We start from the raw sequence: 21152 nt of genomic DNA on the forward strand, positions 1-21152 counted from the left end.
AAATTAAGTTATGTGTAATAATGTGAAATGACACAGGGAAAAAGTATTGAACACATGAGGAAAGGGAGGTGCAAAAAGGCAAGGAAAGCCAAGACAACAGCTGAAATCTATCAGTAATTAGAAATTAATCCGAGCCCTTGTCAGTGCAAATTATTATCAACTGGTTCAGTCCCAACTGATGGCCTATAAAAAGGTGTCTTATTACCAAGGTGTCACACAAGAAACATCTCATGATGGGTAAAAGCAAAGAGCTCTCTCAAGACCTTAGCAACCTTATTGTTGCAAAACATCTGGTGAAAATTTCATGTCAATAGCGCCTTTGGAAATATATTTACTGAGAAAAATGGTGACGTGTTCAATACTTATTTTACCCGCTGTATATACCAGAAGCCTGGGAGTTTGAGGGTTCTGCGCAGTATCTTATATATATATATAAGATATGTAGATATATGTAGATGTACTGGAAAAACAAAGTTCGGAAACGTGTGTTTGGTGGCTTATTTCTCTGTTGTTACAATGCTAATGGTCATTGTATTTTACATCGTTGGAAAGCCTGTTTATTTACCTTCGCAATGATGTCCAACTTGTAAGGATCGTGCATTTGTGGGATGAGCAGCACAGCTGATTATGTGGGTAGCGCCCAAGAAAAATTTGCCAAAATGCTCCGTCAATGGTAAACAGTGTATTCTCCTGTTGGTACTGACTCTTGTTTTGAGTTGTTTGGTGGATTGGATGATTGAACTCTCTATCAGTAACAAGGAACAAACAAGACATATTGGCTATTTTACACTTTATTCATTTAATACACCGTCAGGAGCCTCAGTAGTGGTGGAAGATCCATACGCAGCCTCAACAGCCTGGCACCTCCTCCTCATGCTGGTCACCAACCTGGTCACACGTTGCTGTGGGATGGCGTTCCATTCCTCAACCAGGATTCATTGCAGGTCAGCCAACGAGGTTGTGTTGGTCACTCTAACACGTACAGCACGCCCAACCTGATCCCACATGTTGAATTGGGTTGAGGTGTGGGCTCTTGGCAGGCCGTTCCATTCTCTCTACTCCCACATTGTGGAGGTAGTCTGTGATAACCCTGGCTCTGTGGGGGCGAGCATTGTCATCTTGGAGGATGAAGTTAGGTCCCAGATTGTGGAGATATGGGATCGCCACTGGCTGCAGAATCTCATCCCGATATCTCACTGCATTGAGATGGCCTTCAATGATGACAAGTCTTGTTTTGCCAGTGAGGGAGATGCCGCCCCACACCATGACACTGCCCCACCAAAAGCTCTTACTCCATCGGTGCAACAATCAGCATAGCGTTCTCCACGTCGTCTCCATACTTTGACCTGCCGTCCAACTTTAGCAGACAGAACCTGGACTCATCACTGAACATGACATTCCCCCACATGTTCAGGTTCCATTGTCTGTGTTGTCGACACCAGCACAAACGGGCCTGACGGTGAAGGGCAGTCATTGCAGGCTTCCTGGTAGCCTTATGAGAATACACTGTTTACCATTGGCAGAGCATTTTGGAAAAATTTTCTTGGGCGCTACCCACATAATCAGCTGTGCTGCTCATCCCACAAATGCATGATCCTTACAAGTTGGACATCATTGTGAAGGTAAATAAACAGGCTTTCCAACCATGTAAAATACAATGACCATTAGCATTGTAACAACAGAGAAATAATCCACTAAACACAAGTTTCCAAACTTTGTTTTTCCAGTATATACAGACGTAGGCAAAATTGTTGGTACCCTTCCGTTAAAGAAAGAAAAATCAACAATGGTCACTGAAATAACTTGAAACTGACAAAAGTAATAATAAATAAAAATTCACTGAAAATTAACTAATGAAAATCAGATATTCTTTTTGAATTATGGTTCAGCAGAATCATTTAAAAAAAAAAAACTAATGAAACTGGCATGGACAAAAATGATGGTACCCTTAACTTAATATTTTGTTGCACAACCTTTTGAGGCAATCACTGCAATCGAGTGATTTCTGTAACTCTCAATGAGACTTCTGCACCTGTCGACAGGTATGTTGGCCCACTCCTCGTGAGCAAACTGCTCCAGCTGTCTCAGGTTTGAAGGGTGCCTTCTCCGAATGCATGTTTCAGCTCCTTCCACAGATGTTCAATAGGATTTAGATCAGGGCTCATAGAAGGCCACTTCAGAATAGTCCAATGTTTAGTTCTTAGCCATTCTTGGGTGTTTTTAGCTGTGTTTTGGGTCATTATCCTGTTTGAGGACCCATGACCTGCAACTGAGACCAAGCTTTCTGACACTGGGCAGCACATTTCGCTCCAGAATGCCTTGATAGTCTTGAGATTTCATTGCACCCTGCACAGATTCAAGACACCCTGTGCCAGATGCAACAAAGCAGCCCCATAACATAACCGAGCCTCCTCCATGTTTCACATTAGGTACAGTGTTCTTTTCTTTGGATGCTTCATCTCTTCGTCTGTGAACATAGAGCTGATGTGACTTGCCAAAAAGCTCCAGTTTTGTCTCATCTGTCCAAAGGACATTCTCCCAGAAGCTTTGTGGCTTGTCGATATGCATTTTGGAAAATTCCAGTCTCGCTTTTTTATGATTTGGTGTCCTCCTGGGTCGTCTTCCATTAAGTCTACTTTGGCCCAAACAGCGACGGATGGTGCGATCTGACACTGATGTACCTTGACCTTGGAGTTCACCTCTAATCTCTTTGGAAGTTGTTCTGGGCTCTTTGGTTACCATTCGTATTATCTGTCTCTTCAATTTGTCATCAATTTTCCTCTTGCGGCCACGTCCAGGGAGGTTGGCTACAGTCACGTGGACCTTAAACTTCTGAATAATATGTGCAACTGTAGTCACAGGAACATCAAGCTGCTTGGAGATGGTCTTATAGCCTTTACCTTTAACATGAAGGTCTATAATGTTCTTTCTGATCTCCTGAGACAACTCTCTCCTTAGCTTTCTGTGGTCCATGTTCAGTGTGGTACACACCATGATACCAAACAGCACAGTGACTACTTTTCACCCTTTAAATAGGCAGACTGACTGATTACAAGTTTGAAGATACCTGTGATGCTATTTACAGGACACACCTTAGTTTAATATGTCCCTATGGTCACATTATTTTACATCTTTTCTAGGGGTACCATCATTTTTGTCCAGGCCAGTTTCATTAGTTTGTTTTTTAAAATGATTCTGTTGAACCATAATTCAAAAGCAATGACTGATTTTCATTAGTTAATTTTCAGTAAATTTTTATTTATTATTACTTTTGTCAGTTTCAAGTTATTTCAGTGACTATTGTGGGTTTTTCTTTCTTTAACGGAAGGGTACCAACAATTTTGCCTACCTTTCCCCACACTCATGTACTAAAGTATGCATTATATTATAAAATGATACTTTGCTGTAAAACACAACAAAAAAATATTTTGCCATAAAACACAAAAATGATAAAACATACACAAAAACACAAAAGCATCATAGGCTTTAAACAAATATTTCATAAAAAAAGATATGCATCTAAATTTGTAATTTATTTATAATAAACACATGAGCATGAACATGGCATCAGATAATTAAAAAAAAACTAAATACTGATACTCATACTGAAAATGTCTGAGTTAAAACTGAAAACTGATTTTGCCACATGAACAACTAATAACTTTGGTGGTTGGTATGTTGGTATTTGTAGTTTAATGACATGTATTGGCTTTTTCAGGCCACAGGAACAATAGAGTGAGGTCATTCAGGTGAATCAGTCCAACAACAGGAACATCTCATAGAGATACATCACATGAGAAGGTAAGATGTGAAATCTCTATTCATGTCATCACAAACATTAATGAAACCAGTCTGGCTGATTTCATAACATGATAGAAAACTAAGGCATCGAAGAAAAGTGCATTTAAACATTAAAGACACCATGTTTCATGTACTGACGGCGAGTTTCACTACTTATCACCTCAGCATAATGTTGTTATGCTACATTGATTTCTCATGGGGTTTATTGGTGTTCCAGCACAGCTGAGCATAGAATGGGTGTGGGCTATACGTATCTGGTCTGCATGACCCAAATAAAAAGTTGTGTATGCCATCTAATCATCATTATGTTTACATAAATGAATGATATTTCGTAACATTTCCAAATCTCATGAGTATTACAGGTCCCTGTCCCTGTCAAAAGGGAGACAATAATGATTCACTGGCAGCAACATTCTCACAGAGACTATTATTACTTACTAGAAGAAAGATACTAAAGTAAGAAATCCCAGATTTCAGGAGCTGAGCGGGGTTGTATACCATGATTTAAATTGAAACTGCTGGACCGAAAAGCAGAGTGAAATCCATGCAATCTCATCCCAGACTTTAAAGTTAATTCATTTCCGGATCGAAGAACAGCATTCTGTCACAGAATCACACAGAGTTTAGATGTGTGTCTTAAACTACGGTACACTTTTAGCCGTTCCTTTTTACTCGTTGTAGCTGGTCCGACTACCTGTTTGACCGCAGGCGTGCTCTCAACAGCCCGTTTCTTGTGAGCGCGGTGCAGCAGGATCCTATAGACCCCTGTGATGGAGCTCCTGCAGTCTTTCCCCTGGTTGTTGAGGATGTGTTCTAAGGTGATTCCTAATGTCTCCAGTGCTGCTTTTACCTCCGTCTCTTCCTCCCCGAGTTCAGATGGTTCACTCTCTGCTAGGTAGCATGGGTCTAGTTTAAAGGGCTCCATGGCATGCGGGAAATCCACAGGGAGCAGCCACTCGCAGCCCATCATCTGCTCCACTGTACAGCGGTCAGACGGTACGGGTTGGAGGATTCCCCTGATCAGCCTCTGGCACGCCTCTGGCACCCACGAGGGCAGGATGTAGCCCCCCTCCAGAATGCATCGCTTCAGCTTGGCCACCGTGTCTGCCCTGAACGGCATGGTGCACGTCACCATGAAGAACAGCATCACCCCCAGGGCCCAGATGTCTACAAAGACGCCAACGTAGTGCTCGTCCCGAAAGAGCTCGGGCGCTGCGTAAGGCGGAGAGCCGCAGAACGTGTTGAGAGTCTCGCTGCGGCGGCTCAGCGTGCTGAAGCCAAAGTCCCCCACCTTGACACAAGAGCTGCTGGTGTAGAAGACATTTTCTGCCTTCAGGTCACGGTGGATGATGTTGTTTTCATGCTGTGGGAGAACAAGAAGAGACTGCATTATGTACGTGCCACCTACTTTGGAAGTCCCCAATGCACATACACTGAGAATGGACTTTTCAGTGAAGAAGCCGACATCTTGTGTCCAGCAGTTCAACTTTTGAAATGAAAAATATTTGCATTTTCATAGATTCTGGATTTTTCAGTGAGGGAGAAGGAGTAGATGTTACTTTAAGCATTCTTAACATAAAAAAACATATCAGACACAAATCATTAATACAAGCAGAGTGTTTTTTTCATTCATTCATTCATCATTCATTCATCTTCAACCTCTTATCCGGGGTCGGGTCACGGGGGCAACAGCTCCAGCAGGAGACCCCAAACTTCCCTTTCCCGGGCCACATTAACCAGCTCTGACTGGGGGATCCCAAGGCGTTCCCAGGCCAGTGTGGAGATATAATCTCTCCACCTAGTTGGGCAGGGGGCATCCTTACTAGATGCCCGAACCACCTCAGCTGGCTTCTTTCAACGCAAAGGAGTAGCGGCTCTACTCCGAGTCCTTCACAGATGACTGAGCTTCTTCTCACCCTATCTCTAAGGGAGACGCCAGCCACCCTCCTGAGGAAACCCATTTCGGCCGCTTGTACCCGCGATCTAGTTCTTTGGGTCATGACCCAGCCATCATGACCATAGGTGAGAGTAGGAACGAAGATTGATCGGTAGATCGAGAGCTTTGCCTTCCGGCTCAGCTCTCTTTTCGTCACAGCGGTGCGGTAAAGCGAATGCAATACCACCCCCCCCGCCCCCGCTCCCATTCTCCAGCCAATCTGACGTTCCATTGTCCCCTCACTCGCGAACAAGACCCCGAGGTACTTGAACTCCTTCACTTGGGGTAAGGACTCATTCCCTACCCGGAGTAGGCAATCCATCAGTTTCGGTGTTTTTTTATACATCTTAAAACATGTCTGGTGGGGATCTTTAAGGATTAGAGACACAACCGCGTAAATCCCCACCAGTCAGAAATCAATGAGACTTTCTTCCCTTGCCACTGAAATCCTACTGATCCAGTAAAGATGCTACATGGACAAGTGTATAAATATTATTTTCCTAATCCACGAGAGCTCTTTTATAATACCTACATACTGTCCATCATACATAAATATTCTAGGGGATTAAAAGAATATTTTTTCATTGAATCTACCGTCATGCTTTGATAGTTCAGGAGCTTGTACTCCTCACAGTTGGTTTGTTATAATGTTGGTGAGCTTGAAGTCTCAGTTTACTCTTCTGTTGTACTTATTGTAAGTTGAACTCGTGATGCATAAAAACCAGCGGTGTGTAAATAGTCTGTCATATGAGATTAATTAGAATAGAAGGTTAGATGAAATATTAATGACCCCCATGGTTAAACCAGGCCATTGCAGCAGCAGAGAATAGACGATACTATAGATTTCATTACCAACGTATAGCAGACAATATAGGTTGTCATCTTAAAGGTCAATATCGCAGTTATTTAACTATCAATATTGAAATGAAATCTCATAAAAGTTACATCCAGATTGAGATTTAGCTTTGTATTATTTGACTTGACCATACCACCTCACTATAAACCTCTATGTACTGACCATGTGTTTAACAGCAGAGAGGATCTGAGCGAAGACAATCTTGCCATCAGTGTCAGAAAGCTTCCCTTCTGTAGTGATCTTGGTATAGAGCTCTCCTCCCCCTGCGTACTCCATCACCAGGTGTAACCGTGACAACGTCTCCACCACCTTAAAAAAAAGGAAAAGTATGACAAGAATGTCAGAGTGCATTACTAAGAAGTATATCGGATGTTGGGCCGGATGCAGTGATCATTGGGATCGGCTAAAATTCATATATAAACCAATATGAGTCAAACCTCATAGAGGCGTATGATGTTGGGATGGTGCAGCTTTTCCATGCTAGAGATCTCTCTGGACAGCAGCCTCTGGGTCTTCTGATCCAGCTTGGTTTTGTCCAGGATCTTTATAGCCACTTTGTCTGGTGATGCCAAGGGAGGAGATTAAAGATCAATGATCACTGAAAAAAATGATCAGTTGTACAGATCATTTAAAAAGCATGCAAAGTGGTATTTCATTTGCGACTTGAAAGGGAAAACTAGAATTATTGCCTCATGGTTGTATGCCTCTGCAAACTGTCATAATTAGCATATGAATTCTTGAGTTATGGACAGAAACGGGTCATGTGAGGTCACATTCACCTTGACCTTTAACCACCAAATTCGAATCACTTCATCCTTGAGTCTGAGTGGACATTTGTACCAAATTTGAAGAAATTCCCTCCAGGCTTCCTGAGATATCATGTTCACGAGAATGGTGCAGACAGATGGACGGACAACCCAAAAACATAATGCCTCTGGCCATGGCTCTCGCCGGCGCAGAGGCATAATCAAATAATTTGTATTAAAATCAGAATATAAATGCTCCCATTGTGTCTATCATCATTTAAAAAATCCCACTCACACAGAAATTATGCATTACATGTGTTACATAAATATTATAGAGGACAGAATATGTGAGCAGCAAACACAGAATTGCCCCTGAAGTGACCAAGCCTGATGCTCTCCTCTAGATAATTTGATGGAGGATAAGCTGCCCTCACCAATTTTCTTGATTATGTTCTCCCAGAGGGTCAATTCTCATTTTTAGCCCCATCTTAAAAGGAAATTTGCTTTTGTAAATGACCGGAAATTGATCTTTTTCTGTAATAATGTAGTGACTTCAGGTCAGTGCTGAGTTCGCTACATTGTCCTGGAATCAAATTTAACTTCTCTTCTTTAAAAATGTGTAAAAAAGAAAAATATAGTGCACATTTTAAAACGTACACAATTTTACAGCCAATCTAAGATAAAAAGAAATACTTTATATATATGAAATTCAACTGATATCTTTACTGTATTCTGTTAAATAATTCAAAAGAGAAGTTAAATAGACCTGAGGTAACTGAACACAGAAAAGTTCTGAAGTGGCAAAATGGTGTTGAGATATCTAATTGTGCGTCAGTATGCATTATTCAGGCTCCCTTTCAGCTGTGACATAGCTTTCAATAGGAGCATGCAAAATGCATCGCAGCTCATATTGTTTTCTGAGGACTAAATGATACCACTTAGATCCACACACACACACACACACATAGCGTGGCACAGACAGGCAGACAATAAAGTACATATATAACCCTGAAAATATAGAGCGCACACTCACACACGCTCGTTCTCCTCCCTCTTCTTTCGCCTTTGATGAGGCATACAGCAATTTTAGCCGTCGCTAAGGAAACTGGAGATCTCTAATCAATCCATCTGCTCAAGGGCAGCAGACAGTCTGTCTCCTCGTGGCTGAATCAGCCCTCTGGCCAGGCACACATCACCTTGTTAGTGAATTGCTACATAAGGAGGACACACTCGTTTAGTGTAGCAGCCCATTGATGGAAACAGCTCATCGGCCAAATGATCACTTAAATCTAAAACAATCCAGAGCAGAGAGCTTGCCTAAGACTCTTATCTTTAACAAATGGATGTGTTTAGACTTTTAGTGATGGCTATCTGTCAAACTGTCGATCACTTTAGAATAGCATTATAGTCAGTGTGACTCTTCAATAGATGTTTTCCTGTACTTGAGTGCAGGTGTTTTAGCAGTTCACTGATGTCTTCTTACCTTTGGTGAGGGCATGAATTCCCAGCTTGACATGGGAGAAATTTCCACAGCCGATCTCTCCTCGGATTTTGTAGAAGCCGATTCTTCTGCCTACTGTTAGCTCACGAACCACTCTGTGACCACATTACATAACAGAAGATGTAAATATTCTTTATGATGTACTACAGTGGCACCACCATAGTAAAAATGTCACCAAGTCAAAAAAGCGAATAGAAATACACCAAATTATGATTCTAAAATACCTTGACTACAAAGGACCTATAAAAAAAAGGTGCTTCATCTCTTGACCACTACCTGTCATCCTGGCACATATCCAGGTTCAGCCTTTCCAGCGGAGTGAGGCGGCGGATGGTGGCTCCCTCATCATCCGTATTGATGTCTGAGCTGTCCTGGCGGCTCCAGCGCGAGTACCTCTGGCCGCCAGTGACCACAGCCGTGCCTCCGGCTGAACCTCCGACAGAGTCTCCGTTTGATGCCCCAGAAACTGAGATGCTCCCAGCGGTGCCTGCTGCCCCCGGCCCCCTGGAGCCCCCTGCCGTCCCGGCCCCGGCCTCAGCCCCCTCTGGGCTGCTCTCGGCGGGGCAGACAGCAGTCATCCTGCAAGGGACGCCCAGGGTGGCGTGGGCTTAGCTCATGGCAGGGGGTGGACTGGATGCCAAATAAGAAAAAAGACATATTCGTTTTGTGGATCACTGCACAATGATTGATGCTCCTACATTATGCCAGTGCATTTTAAAATATACCCAAAAGCAAACAAAAGGCAAGAAATAAAGCTTGAGTATTATATTTGCAGCTGCTTCTATTTAACTGTATGGCGAGGTATCATACATTTATTTTAAGCCCACTACAATTTATGTTCCATTTTTCTTGTCCAATCATATCAGATTAACAATACAAGGATTTGCAAAAGTTAAATACAAAATTTATATTTGTTTTACTATCATAGATCCAGTGTCAAAGTTGATGTAGTGTAAACTCAAATGGGACGAAAACCTTGACTTACCTTTAGATGTGTGAGCCATTTAGAAGGCAAGACGTCCTTGCCCAAATCTCACAGCTATTTAGGCAACTGAGTCAATAACCAAATGTTATGAATGAGTGTTTTCCTGTATGTCAAAGAAATAGGACAGAACCTCCAGTCTGTGGAGCCAAACACATGCTGCATCCAGAATTTCCCAAATCTGCAGCAGCTGCAAACAGTCCTCTCCACGATAGAATGTCAGTTTGTCATCTTAAGCTTGATGAAGTTGTAGTCTTGCTGTATTTCAAGAATTTCCAGTAGTTGAAGTCTTAGTTTTCCTTTAGCTGTCAGAGAAAAGGTGACGAGGATGGAGATGGGATCGACTCACTGTTGTCTCCGGCTGAAGAGGTCTGCGGAGCTTTAATGGGCTCTTGTGAGTCTCCGGGGTATAAATAGGCCACAGGTTGAGGAGGAGGGAAGAGGAGCTGAATGGAGGGGTGTTGGAGGAAAGAGGTTGAACAGATGATAGTGTCAGGGTGCCGCCATGGGGCATTTAGCGAGACATCCTGGAATGAAGCACAAGAGAGATACAAAAATAAATGTAATTTCTGTTAACTTTGGTGCACATGCAGCCCTCCCTTTCCTTTTTATTCTCATTTTTCCATTGTTTTTTTACCTACTAGTAGCTTTGTCATAATATTTATCATTTTGGCAATTTTGTAGATTTTTTTTATGGGTCGAGCATCTTTGCAAAACATGTTTTTTTCACCCTCCATGTGAAAGCGTTTGTGTGCACATGTGCCGTATCAATCTTACTTAATTTGGTGCTCGAGTCCAAGAGCGATGCACACTTTGGTAGCCATGAGAGCCAAAATAAACAAATCAGAGATCCTCATCACTTTCCACCACCAAGAAGATACTTACAACCTGACTAACTTATTCCATTTCTAGTGGAGAGTATGAGTGATGACTGTCACTCCCTTGTGTGTGTTTGTGTGGTACAGTACGTACCTGTATTAGTTTATAATTAGGTGATAATTGCATGCTGCTCAGAAAACAGAGCTCTAACAACGTCCCATGAGAGGAAAAAGAAAAGGTGAATCTGAGGTTAAAGTGAACCGTGATTTAGCAGACATATACATACAGTATCTTCTAGAATGACAACTCAAATCAGCACAATAAAATAAACTAATTATTAACATCTCCTGGTAGGAGTCTTTAACTGAATAATAGTGTGCATACTTTCAAACAGCTTAAGTTAATTGCTTAACATTCAACCTGACACCTGAATTGAAAATACCACAGTGACTAGAGTCGCCTATAATTAACACAAACTACAATCTACAGCCTTCCTAGTATTTAACCTCCCAAATGTTGCCACGGTAACAGTTTGAATACACAGTCTAATGTTGCATTAAAGGGTAACACTGGCAAACAGAGCTATCCTCGACCAAAGAGATTCTTAGTTGACAAACACTCGGAAGATTTCGTTGATTAATCGATTTAATCGGCAGATCTGTAAAACTGAGTTTCTCCAAAAAGAATCAGTCAAAAGCAGCACTTTAAATCAGGTGTTTACCAGAGATGTGCTCCCAAGTTTCTCCTAAATAAGTCATTCAGCATGAAATAATGATGATTGAAATGACAATTCGAGTCGATTAAGACCAAAAGGACAGATTAGTCGTCATAGGGGGCAGCCCTACTGGCAATATTCAATATTTTTGTTTTTGTCAACAAAACCCATGAAAAACTCAAAACCAATGAATGAAATGATCCTACCAACAAGATATGCCTGTGTTGCCAGAAAAAAGACAAGAATCGACTAAAAACACCATGTCACTGGCTGTTCATGTAGTTCATTTTTGATTGCATCCCACATGAACAGTTCTGGTGCCGCATACTCACTAGTACACCAAATATGTATTTAGGTTAAAAATAGTCCCCATCAGAGGCATTCATTACTCCTCTTTACTGCAGTAAAGTTTGATAAAAACGACAGTGTCCAGCTGTATTATAAAAAATAAACTAGTGTTGTCACAATAATGGAATTTCTAACTTCGATGCAATACCGTGAAAAATATTGATCTCCACGGGGAAAAATGTACACAACATCGAGGGCATAAAACATTTGATTTTTACTAAAAGATAAATAGCGGTGTTTGTGTGTGATCTCACGTTCAGTGAGAAGATAGAGCAGAAAGTGTCGCTGGTAGCTGTGTATCGATACTGCAGAAAATGAGTATTGAAACCGTTTCAAATATTCAGTATTGATATGTATTGATACTTCGATATTTTTGACAACACTATAAACTATATCTCTACTAGGGAATCAATGGGCTTGATGCTGAGTGTGACGGGCAGGATATGAATATAGACTAATATCTCATCCTGCAAAGCTGCACATGGTAACCTCTCACACATCCACACAATAACAAAGATGACACAGCATTGTTGTATTTGTGAAGTTGTTTCATCTTGTTGGTATGGAACACAAATAATTTATTTTCTGAGGTGATGAAGTTAAATGGCAATGTCAATACTAATAAACAATTTTGTATAACTGAATTCATTAAAAAGACATGGATATCAGTTATAGTTACTGTGGGAACGTATTTTTTCCTTCAGCATAACACAAAATTATGCAGCAAAGTGCTGCAAACTGTAATGAAACAATGTACTAATTGGGTGTTTTGTCATGACATAGCATGGTGTGTGTATAAAGCTGGAGCAGAATTGGTTAACTCGGTGTAACATGGTGCTTTGGGAGGTGTTCTCTCATCCATCTCTATATCAAGATGAATGCATCTATATTAAAGCCTCGCTAGGAAATCAAAGCTTTTCTCTTTTGTGAGGCCTACAGTCTCCCAGCCTTCAAACACCTTCCTGCCATCGGGCCATGAATATCTAAGCATTGATCTCAGGCAGCCTAAAAGGACTTGCTAAGAGAGGAGAGGCCTCCACTTTACAGCACAAAGCAGCAATCCCTGAATACCAGCCTTTTATTTATGGAAATACAAGGACTAAAAGGACAACCGTGCATGAGATAAACACATCAATAATGGGAGCAGAGCAATAAGAGTTATGGGACAAAATCATCAGGAAATTGTATTTTTCAATTTGAGATAATTATTAGTCTATTTACTGAATAAGGATTGGTTAACATGTCTCGGAATACAGCCGGTATACAATGTCACACAGCTTATTACGTTCCTTTTCCTTCTCCATCAGAAGCTTTTTCTCCCACTCAAGCTGCTTCTCCATGTAAACCATGTGCACTTTAATCAGAACCTCTCTTGCTCAAACTGCATAACTAACTCCTCTTTCTGCTGCTCAAAAATCAAACCAGGTGTCTGCACAACTGCTGGCGCAGACACAGGTGTTATGTAGAAGCCTGTTTCCCTCCTATTAAAATGACAGCGCCCCTCTCGGTGGTTAGGGTTAGGGATAAGGGTTGGTTCAGGTTAAAGTGGCAGTAGAAGTTTGGCATCTTTGGTCAAAAACTCCATAATAACCTTTCAGCATATTGTAATTCAAGTGTTCTGAGAGAAAACTAGCACCTCCTCATGGCTCTGTTTTCAGGCTTTAAAAAATCTAGCCTGTGACGGGAGGCCAATCACAGGTCATTTCAGAGAGAGAGCGTTCCTATTGGCTGTGCTCTGGCTGGTGGGCGGTGCTTGGTATTTCCTCAAGGGATTTCAACATGGCTGCCGGGTCTCAAACTTTCTCATTTTACAGCTGAACAGTACACTACAACATGATTCTGAGAACATTTGAGGAGAGAAATAGGCATTACAGTAACAGAATATTGATTCATATTTGATCAGCGCTGGCTAGTTTGACCGTTTGATCGGAGTTTGCAAGTGATTGACAGCCGGCTCTCATAGACAGGACGGCTGACTCCAGATCAGCTCTGACTGCTTGTTTTCCTCCGGTCTGTGAAATCCTGCAGATAACGTTAGGAGCACCGGAAAAAGCCGGAGGACACCGAGGGACATGACTTTTTTTTCAGATTACCGGTCTCATGCACTACTGTCAGGATATAGTGACCGTTTCATTAAAATGACTTTTTTTTAATCATATATGCTCCATTTCTACCCACTGCAGCTTTAAGTTGGGGGCAAACACATTATCGACAGGGAAATGAAAGATGCACACACAAGTCGTTCAAACAAAGATGACCAAACTGCATCTCTAATCTCATTATTTTGTTTGTTATTATGTTTTTTTGTTTTTTTCTGCCACGATGTCATAATAGTTAGCTATTTGCACCAGTTGATCCTTTTTACAGTCCTGATACAATGATGAATGGATCAGCCTAGTAAGAAGAATGGAGTCATGCATGTTTTGGGATCCATATTTCAGTATGATGCTTAATGTTGTGTTTTGTCATATTGTCACACATTGTATTTGATGATTTCTTCAATAAAGAAAAGTTGAAAAAAACATGTTTTACAGACATTTGCAAACACCATTGTAGGCAGCTCAAAAAACTCAGACAACCAAAGCTAGCGAAAACTCAATCAATGTGGCCTGCGGCAGGTATTTACGCACTGAAAACCAGTGGACGCAACCCAAAGGGTAAACGCTTCTGAACGGCACACAACAATCCAAGCCAAGGTCACAAATCAACGCTTCCTGCTGAAAAACACATAATGAATCTCCACAGAAACCCGGGCTTTTTGCTAACATTAATTCAGATAAAACCTGTAAACAAAGTGATTTCATAAACTGCAACACCACCTTTGTCATATACCACTTGTCTTGTCCATGTGAGGAGGGCTTTTTCTACATAGGCCGCACAAAAAGACGCCTGAGAGATCGCCTCGCCTCGAGCATCAATATGTTATCAGAGTCAGGAATCATGACTAAAAAATCCTAAATCTTCCTGCTGCTGGAACACTCCACATCAACATATAATAAAGGATCATCTGACCTAACGTGGACAACCGGTGAAAAATATCACTTCATTACCAAGGTTGGAACTGAAATAAAAAATGAATATATGATAAATATTGAGTTATTTTTTGAGTTATGGAGAAGGGGTAGGACCATTAAATGTATATTTCTTCCTACTCCTTTTTCGGACGTAATATTTATTTATGTTGATTATTTGTTTATTGACAGTTTCCTACATGTTTACTGTTCATTTACTAGTTATTCTTGTTCTGTTTTTTACTGAGGTATTTGTTATGTGTTCGACATAAATAAATAATTAAAAATAAAGTGAAACGAAATAGTCGTCACTGTCCACTCATATTTATCAACATGAATCCCAAATCAGTATATGCCCGTATGAAATTATTAGGCAAGATAAGCATATTGTTTGTTTTCATGAACGGCAGAATGGTGCGTCGCTTTAAACGTTGCGGCCACAAGGAATTGTGGGACGGCATTATCTCTTTTCCTTTGGTAAAGGATGCTTCGGTGTATCCTCTAAAGGAGATAATAAAGGAAGCATTGAAGCACCTTTCCTCAGCATTTAGAGGATTCAACCAGCTCTCATCATGGCTGCTACTGAGATACTTCCGGGGTCATTTCACTCCGTTAGGAACCTTCCTAAGAGAAAAACACTTTCGACTGCAGCCCTCCTATCTGGAAAACATGTCAAACAGATGGACAGGGAAAGACACAGGTCATCACATATTAACCTTTTTTTTTTTCATCCAAAATATCATACTTCTAATCTTAGTAAATATATTCCTAAAATCTCTTTAACAGAGCACGAGACACACTCTGCCATATATAGACATTTGAAATAACTAGCTGGATCTACTTGATTACATTAAGTGGAGAGTATCTCCACAGAGGGTCTATAGACGAGTAATAGTCAGCCGGATTGCTTTGTGCTTTGCTTCCTCTGAATAACAGAGCTACCTGGTTGCTTGGTGATGGACACTGGCCGAGCATGTTTGTTTTGCTTTTTTTCATGCTGAGGATTAGGCATTAACTGGCACTGAGTGTCAAGAAAGAGAGCACACAGCAGTGCCATGTTTACAGTGATACAGTGCTGTACCGGGCCTCGGAGTACCCATGTTAATTATGTGCACGAGCTGACTGATGGATTTATACACACACCAACACACACACACACACACACACACACAGACAGACAGACACAACACCAGTGGAAGAAACCTTATAAAGATCTTGCTCGTACCTCTCTGACAGTGAATTAAAGTTGAAATCAACTGGTAAGTCATTTGAATCATATTATGTCAAGACAAATCACCAAATACCATCTGGTTACAGTTTAATAAAATTAATTAATTAGCTTTTTTCTCTGTTTGAAATCATTTAAAAAATATTTTAGTCTCCTTGTCAGACCAAGTAAGCAGTCTTAATCGGTTTTAAAGCTATAAAACCTTTCACGAGTACAAACAAGTCTATATTTAGAAAAAGGCATCTACGGCCAAATACTTTGGGTAGTGCCTGAAAGAATTTTGTGCAACCAAAAATTAGCTTCCAACTTTAGAGATAGGCTTCCTTTGGAGGTTTTTCGGGCATGTCCAATTAGTAGGAGACCCCATGGGTACAGCCTAGCCAGAACACGCTGGAGAGAGTATTTATCTCATCTGGTTTGGGATCGCCTCAGGATCCCCAAGGAGCAGCTGGAAAATGTTGCTCGGGAGAGGGACCTTGCTTAGCCTGCTGCTATATCACAACCTGGCACCGGATAAGCGGCAGAGAATGGATGGATGGACAGATGGACCATTTAAAAACTCACTCATTTAATACAATACATGGTTTATGAGTCTGCAAACAGCCAGCCCTTCATCAGTTAACATCAGCTCTGCCAAGTACAGGTCCCTACTCCCTAAAGAGAAGGAGGAGGGTTTGCCTGCATGGTGCAGCAGCCTCTTCACACAACTCCAACAACGGAAAACCCATCCAGCCCCTCCACAGCAGCTGGGGATCAACAATTAGACACTCTTTCCTAAACGCCTGTCTGTGCCTATAGTTAGACCAGTTAAGAGAACAGAACATCTCACATCACAAGCTATGAAACGTCCATCTGTAAAAAGAGTCCCCCCACTCTGTGTTTTGTCTCTTACTTTGCCTCCCATTCCCTTCACGTCCAGTCCCTCACTCCGCCACGCGCTCGTATCACATTCTCTTTTTTTCACTGCCGTCACGCATTCAGGCACAAAGACGACGCACGCGCCAACGCACACACATTTACACACCCACGCTCGTGCAAATGCGTACACACAGACAGCAAGCTCCCTCCACACAAAGCTGCCCAGTGTGTTAACTGAGATGCACGGCCGACGAGAATAAAGAGCTCAAAAGTGAAAGAGCTGTGACAATGAGGACCACGGGCCCTAGGAACAGAGAGACAGGCCTCTCTGAAATCTATGGGGCAAATATTTCACATTTCCAAAAAGACCAGACTGACCTCTAAATCCCTTCCCCCTGACAGACAAACCAAACCAAAGCTGCACAGCAGGCCTCTGTGGATGCACTAAAACTACCTCCTATACCGGGCTTTGCACATGGTCAACTGAAATCAATCATTACATGAGGAAGTCTTTTCACCACTGTTTTCACATATACATATATATATGTATATATATATACATATATATACATATATACATATATGTATATATACATATATATATATACATATATATATATATATATATATACAACTATAAGTCTTACATAAAATGATAAATGTAAAACAAAATATATATGGAGAAATTGTGGAAATCGAATTGCACATAATTACCATGTTTTCTGGGATTGTCGCGTATATATATATATATATATACCATCCGTTTATGGTTGACATATGCTGTTTTATATATATATATATACATATGTATATATATATATATATATATACATATGCTGTTTTATATATATATATATACATATGTATATATATATATATATATACATATGCTGTTTTATATATATATATATATAAAACAGCATATGTCAACCATAAACGGATGGTATATATATATATATACGCGACAATCCCAGAAAACATGGTAATTATGTGCAATTCGATTTCCACAATTTCTCCATATATATTTTGTTTTACATTTATCATTTTATGTAAGACTTATAGTTGTGAAAAAATGTACAGTACTCACTGGTATTCCCTAAGCCTGACAATACAGAATCCGTCCTATACTGCACATCTCCCAGTATATCTTGGAGAGAGGGCGAGAGATGTCTCTGAGGCCTTAACAAAGTTACCATGACACTGTGTGCATGCAGGAGCACAATAACATAATGCAGGAGACACTTTAAATGCTGCATCTGATGGTTCAAATCTATTTGGCCGATTACTTCTTCCTGCTTTAAAGAGCCATCTGAGTTTGCATTTTTATCCGCTGTCAGCGCTTCAAAGAGGATTGCATCAAAGAAAGAACATTTGAAGCACAATGTTTCATGTGCTCTGACTGATTGACCATCAAAAGAATAAAAATCAAGAACACATTTCCTCCAGGCGGAAGTAAACAGACCCCAAAAAGGGCTATTTTTGCTTCAAAAATATGGAAATGCTGTATATTTTTTGCCTTTTCTAACAGTGGTGGAGGAGGATCCTTTACTTAAGAAGAAGAAACAAAAACACACTGTAAAAATACTCTGTTCCAAGTAAATGTCTTGTGTTCAAGGTTCTACTTGAGTAAAAGTACTATAGCAAAATGTACTTAAAGTAGCAAGTCCCCAATATGCAAAATGGCCCCTGTCAGAGTCTTTAATTATGGAAACTTCAAAAGATGATATATATATTTGTATCTTATGCACACAAGATAAAATGTTATCATGTACTACAAGATTAAAAAAAAAAAACATTTTTTGAGGACTTCAGGGGCTCTCCCAGGGATGTAGACCTTTATTTAACAATGCACCATATTTAATAAATTGATCATTTTCTTTGTAAAATAAAAGTAACTACAGCTGTGAAATAAATGTAGCGAAGTAAAAAGTATAATATTTACCTCTGAGATGTAGTGGAGCAGAAGTATAAAGTAGCTTCAAATGGAAATACTCCGGTAAAGTACCTCAAAATTGTACTTTAAATTGTACACTACATGAGTAAATGTACTTTGCTACTTCCCACCACTGGTTTCTAATCCAGGTCTACACTGAGAATAATGAAAACATTTCCTTTCTAATAAAATACATTAAAGATTACCTGTTTAATTTTGAAGTAGGCCAAAAGACACAGTATGGAGCATTCACGGCTCAGCTTGGTGAGACACGTAATGCAATTGTGACATGCAAATCTAACTGCCGAGATATTCAAATCTCTCCTCTGTCTCTCTTTCTGATCAGCAAACACAGAAAGCATAACATGCAAATAAACCAGTCAGTGTGTGCAACCACTATAACAGTTCAGCTTCAGGCTGCTTCCTTTCATTACAGCCACAGGTAGGTATTTTGATCTTGTAAATCTAATCTGTTTGTGTAAATCTTTGCTGTGTGTTTGTGTTGATCAAACTCCTAAAAGGCAAGCATGCTATCCCATCAGTCAAACTATCCTTAAAGCTTCAGTAGGCAGACATGTTTTTGGCATCATTGGGCAAAAATTCCATAGTAATCTTTCAGCATATTGTAATTCAAGTGTTCTGAGAGATAACTAGACTTCTGCACCTCCTCTTGGCTCTGTTTTCAGGCTTTAAAGGTCCAATATTGTAAAAAGTGAGATTGTTATGTCTTTTATATTATAAAGCAGGTTTAAGTGCTTTATAAATACTGTTAAACTATCAAAACGCTCAATATACGGAGAAACACACACAGCCCGTATTCAGAAATTGTGCGTTTGAAACAAGCCGATAGGATTTTTGTCCATTTGTGATGTCACAAATATACAATATTTACACGGTTTTAAACATAAACATTCTAAATGTCTCCCAGTTTATTTCCTGTTGCAGTGTATGTAAATAACATCAGCTGACAGGAAGTAAACATGGAACCATGATGTTGCCTAGCAACGCAATTCTGTTGAAATGCACTAAAATGGAGTGTTTCAGACAGAGGGTAAATACAGGTATATTCAGACAGACAGTACCAGGAAAATAAAGGGTTTGTTGAACATTACAGCATGTAAACATGTTCTAGTAGAAACACAAAATACAAGTATGAACCTGAAAATGAGCATGATATGGGACCTTTAAAAAAGTTAGAGAGTGTTCCTATTCAGCGTTCCTATTGGCTGTGCTCCGGCTGAGCCGTGGGCGGTGCTTGGTATTTCTTCAACAGATCTCAACATGGCTGCGGGGTCACAAACTTTCTCATTTTACAGCAAAATCCCTTCACAGGCTAGATTTTTCTAAAGCCTGTTCACAGAGCCATGAGGAGGAGCAGAAGTCTAGTTATCGCTCAGAACACTTGAATTACAATATGCTGAAAGGTTATTATGGAATTTTTTGCCCAATGATGCCAAAAACTTGTTGCCTACTGAAGCTTTAACAATAATCATTGCAAAATATGGCTCAAAAAAATCATTTAAAAATAGACCATGACATTATGAAAAATATATTATTCTCGGTCCATATGATAGACAGAGCTCTACCACCTTCACAGGTTCATTTTCAAGGTATAGCTGCTGCTGAGTCGCCTTATGTTTTGTGTCTGTGATGTTTTAGAATATTTATTTATTTATTTTTTTTGCAAACTCTTTCCAAACAACAACCTTTCGGTTAAATCAACCTTTCGGTTAAATCAACCTTGCAGTGCATTAATGAAGTGATTTGTCTGTGTCTGTTCAATGACAGTCAACAGTTACCAGCTCCTCGCAGCAGCAGGCCATAGCCGGCGCATTTCTCTCCATAACCCCCCTACCAGCACACAAACACCACACATGATTCATCTGTGAATCAGTCCTACCTGGATGGATGTCTTCATGGGCCCGAGGCGACAAGCCTTACCGACCTCTCTGTTAGACCGTGTTTCTCCGGTGGCCGGTGGCTCTGCAGCAGCTGCTCCCGGCTCAGTCTGTTGTGAAGGGAATCCGCCTGACTGGCAGCTGAAGCGACCAATCAGCGGCGGGCTGAGCGGTCCACCGGTGCATCTCTTATCCAATCAGAGGCAAGACTTACAGCTCGAGCCGCAGGATCACTTGAGTTCAGTACCACAGGAGCTGTCCAGTAACCCAACCTGAGTGTGTCACCTGCCAGCCTATTAGCACAGCAGAGGGTCAAGGTGGGGTCAGGGGACCAGCAGGAGGTCCATGTCTCCAGCTCACTATTCTGGTGTGTGTTTGTGAGAGAGAGAGAGAGAGAGAGAGAGAGAGAGAGAGAGAGAGAGTGTGTGTGAGTGAGAGTGTGTGCATGTGGTTGTTTGTTTTAATATAAAGATGTAGTCCCCTGTGCCATAACCTCATCAAATTGACTAAAACATATCGA

At 40.7% G+C, this 21152-nt stretch overlaps 1 protein-coding gene across 1 annotated transcript; it reads right to left on the reverse strand.

The window, feature by feature from the left end:
• Positions 1-3368: 3368 nt before the first annotated feature.
• nim1ka (NIM1 serine/threonine protein kinase a) lies at positions 3369-20886 on the reverse strand. Its single transcript, XM_074637151.1, has 7 exons — positions 20635-20886; positions 9826-10349; positions 9117-9470; positions 8823-8935; positions 7031-7152; positions 6756-6902; positions 3369-5164 (listed from the first exon to the last, which is right to left on the reverse strand). Exons 3-7 carry the CDS (start codon positions 9416-9418, stop codon positions 4406-4408), a joined length of 1443 nt encoding a protein of 480 aa, XP_074493252.1. The 5' UTR covers positions 9419-9470; positions 9826-10349; positions 20635-20886; the 3' UTR covers positions 3369-4405.
• Between the last annotated feature and the right edge of the window lie 266 nt (positions 20887-21152).

Source organism: Sebastes fasciatus, chromosome 6 (genome assembly GCF_043250625.1).
Source record: "Sebastes fasciatus isolate fSebFas1 chromosome 6, fSebFas1.pri, whole genome shotgun sequence".
NCBI classification, from domain to species: Eukaryota; Metazoa; Chordata; class Actinopteri; order Perciformes; family Sebastidae; genus Sebastes; species Sebastes fasciatus.

Excerpts from the sequence above, each read along its gene's own strand:
- nim1ka (XM_074637151.1), bottom strand. The coding sequence starts at position 9,418 with ATGACTGCTGTCTGCCCCGCCGAGAGCAGCCCAGAGGGGGCTGAGGCC. Across the intron at positions 8,936-9,116 it reads GATATGTGCCAGGATGACAG|AGTGGTTCGTGAGCTAACAG; the intron begins GTAGTGGTCAAG and ends ATGTGGTCACAG. Across the intron at positions 7,153-8,822 it reads AATTCATGCCCTCACCAAAG|ACAAAGTGGCTATAAAGATC; the intron begins GTAAGAAGACAT and ends TGGCATCACCAG.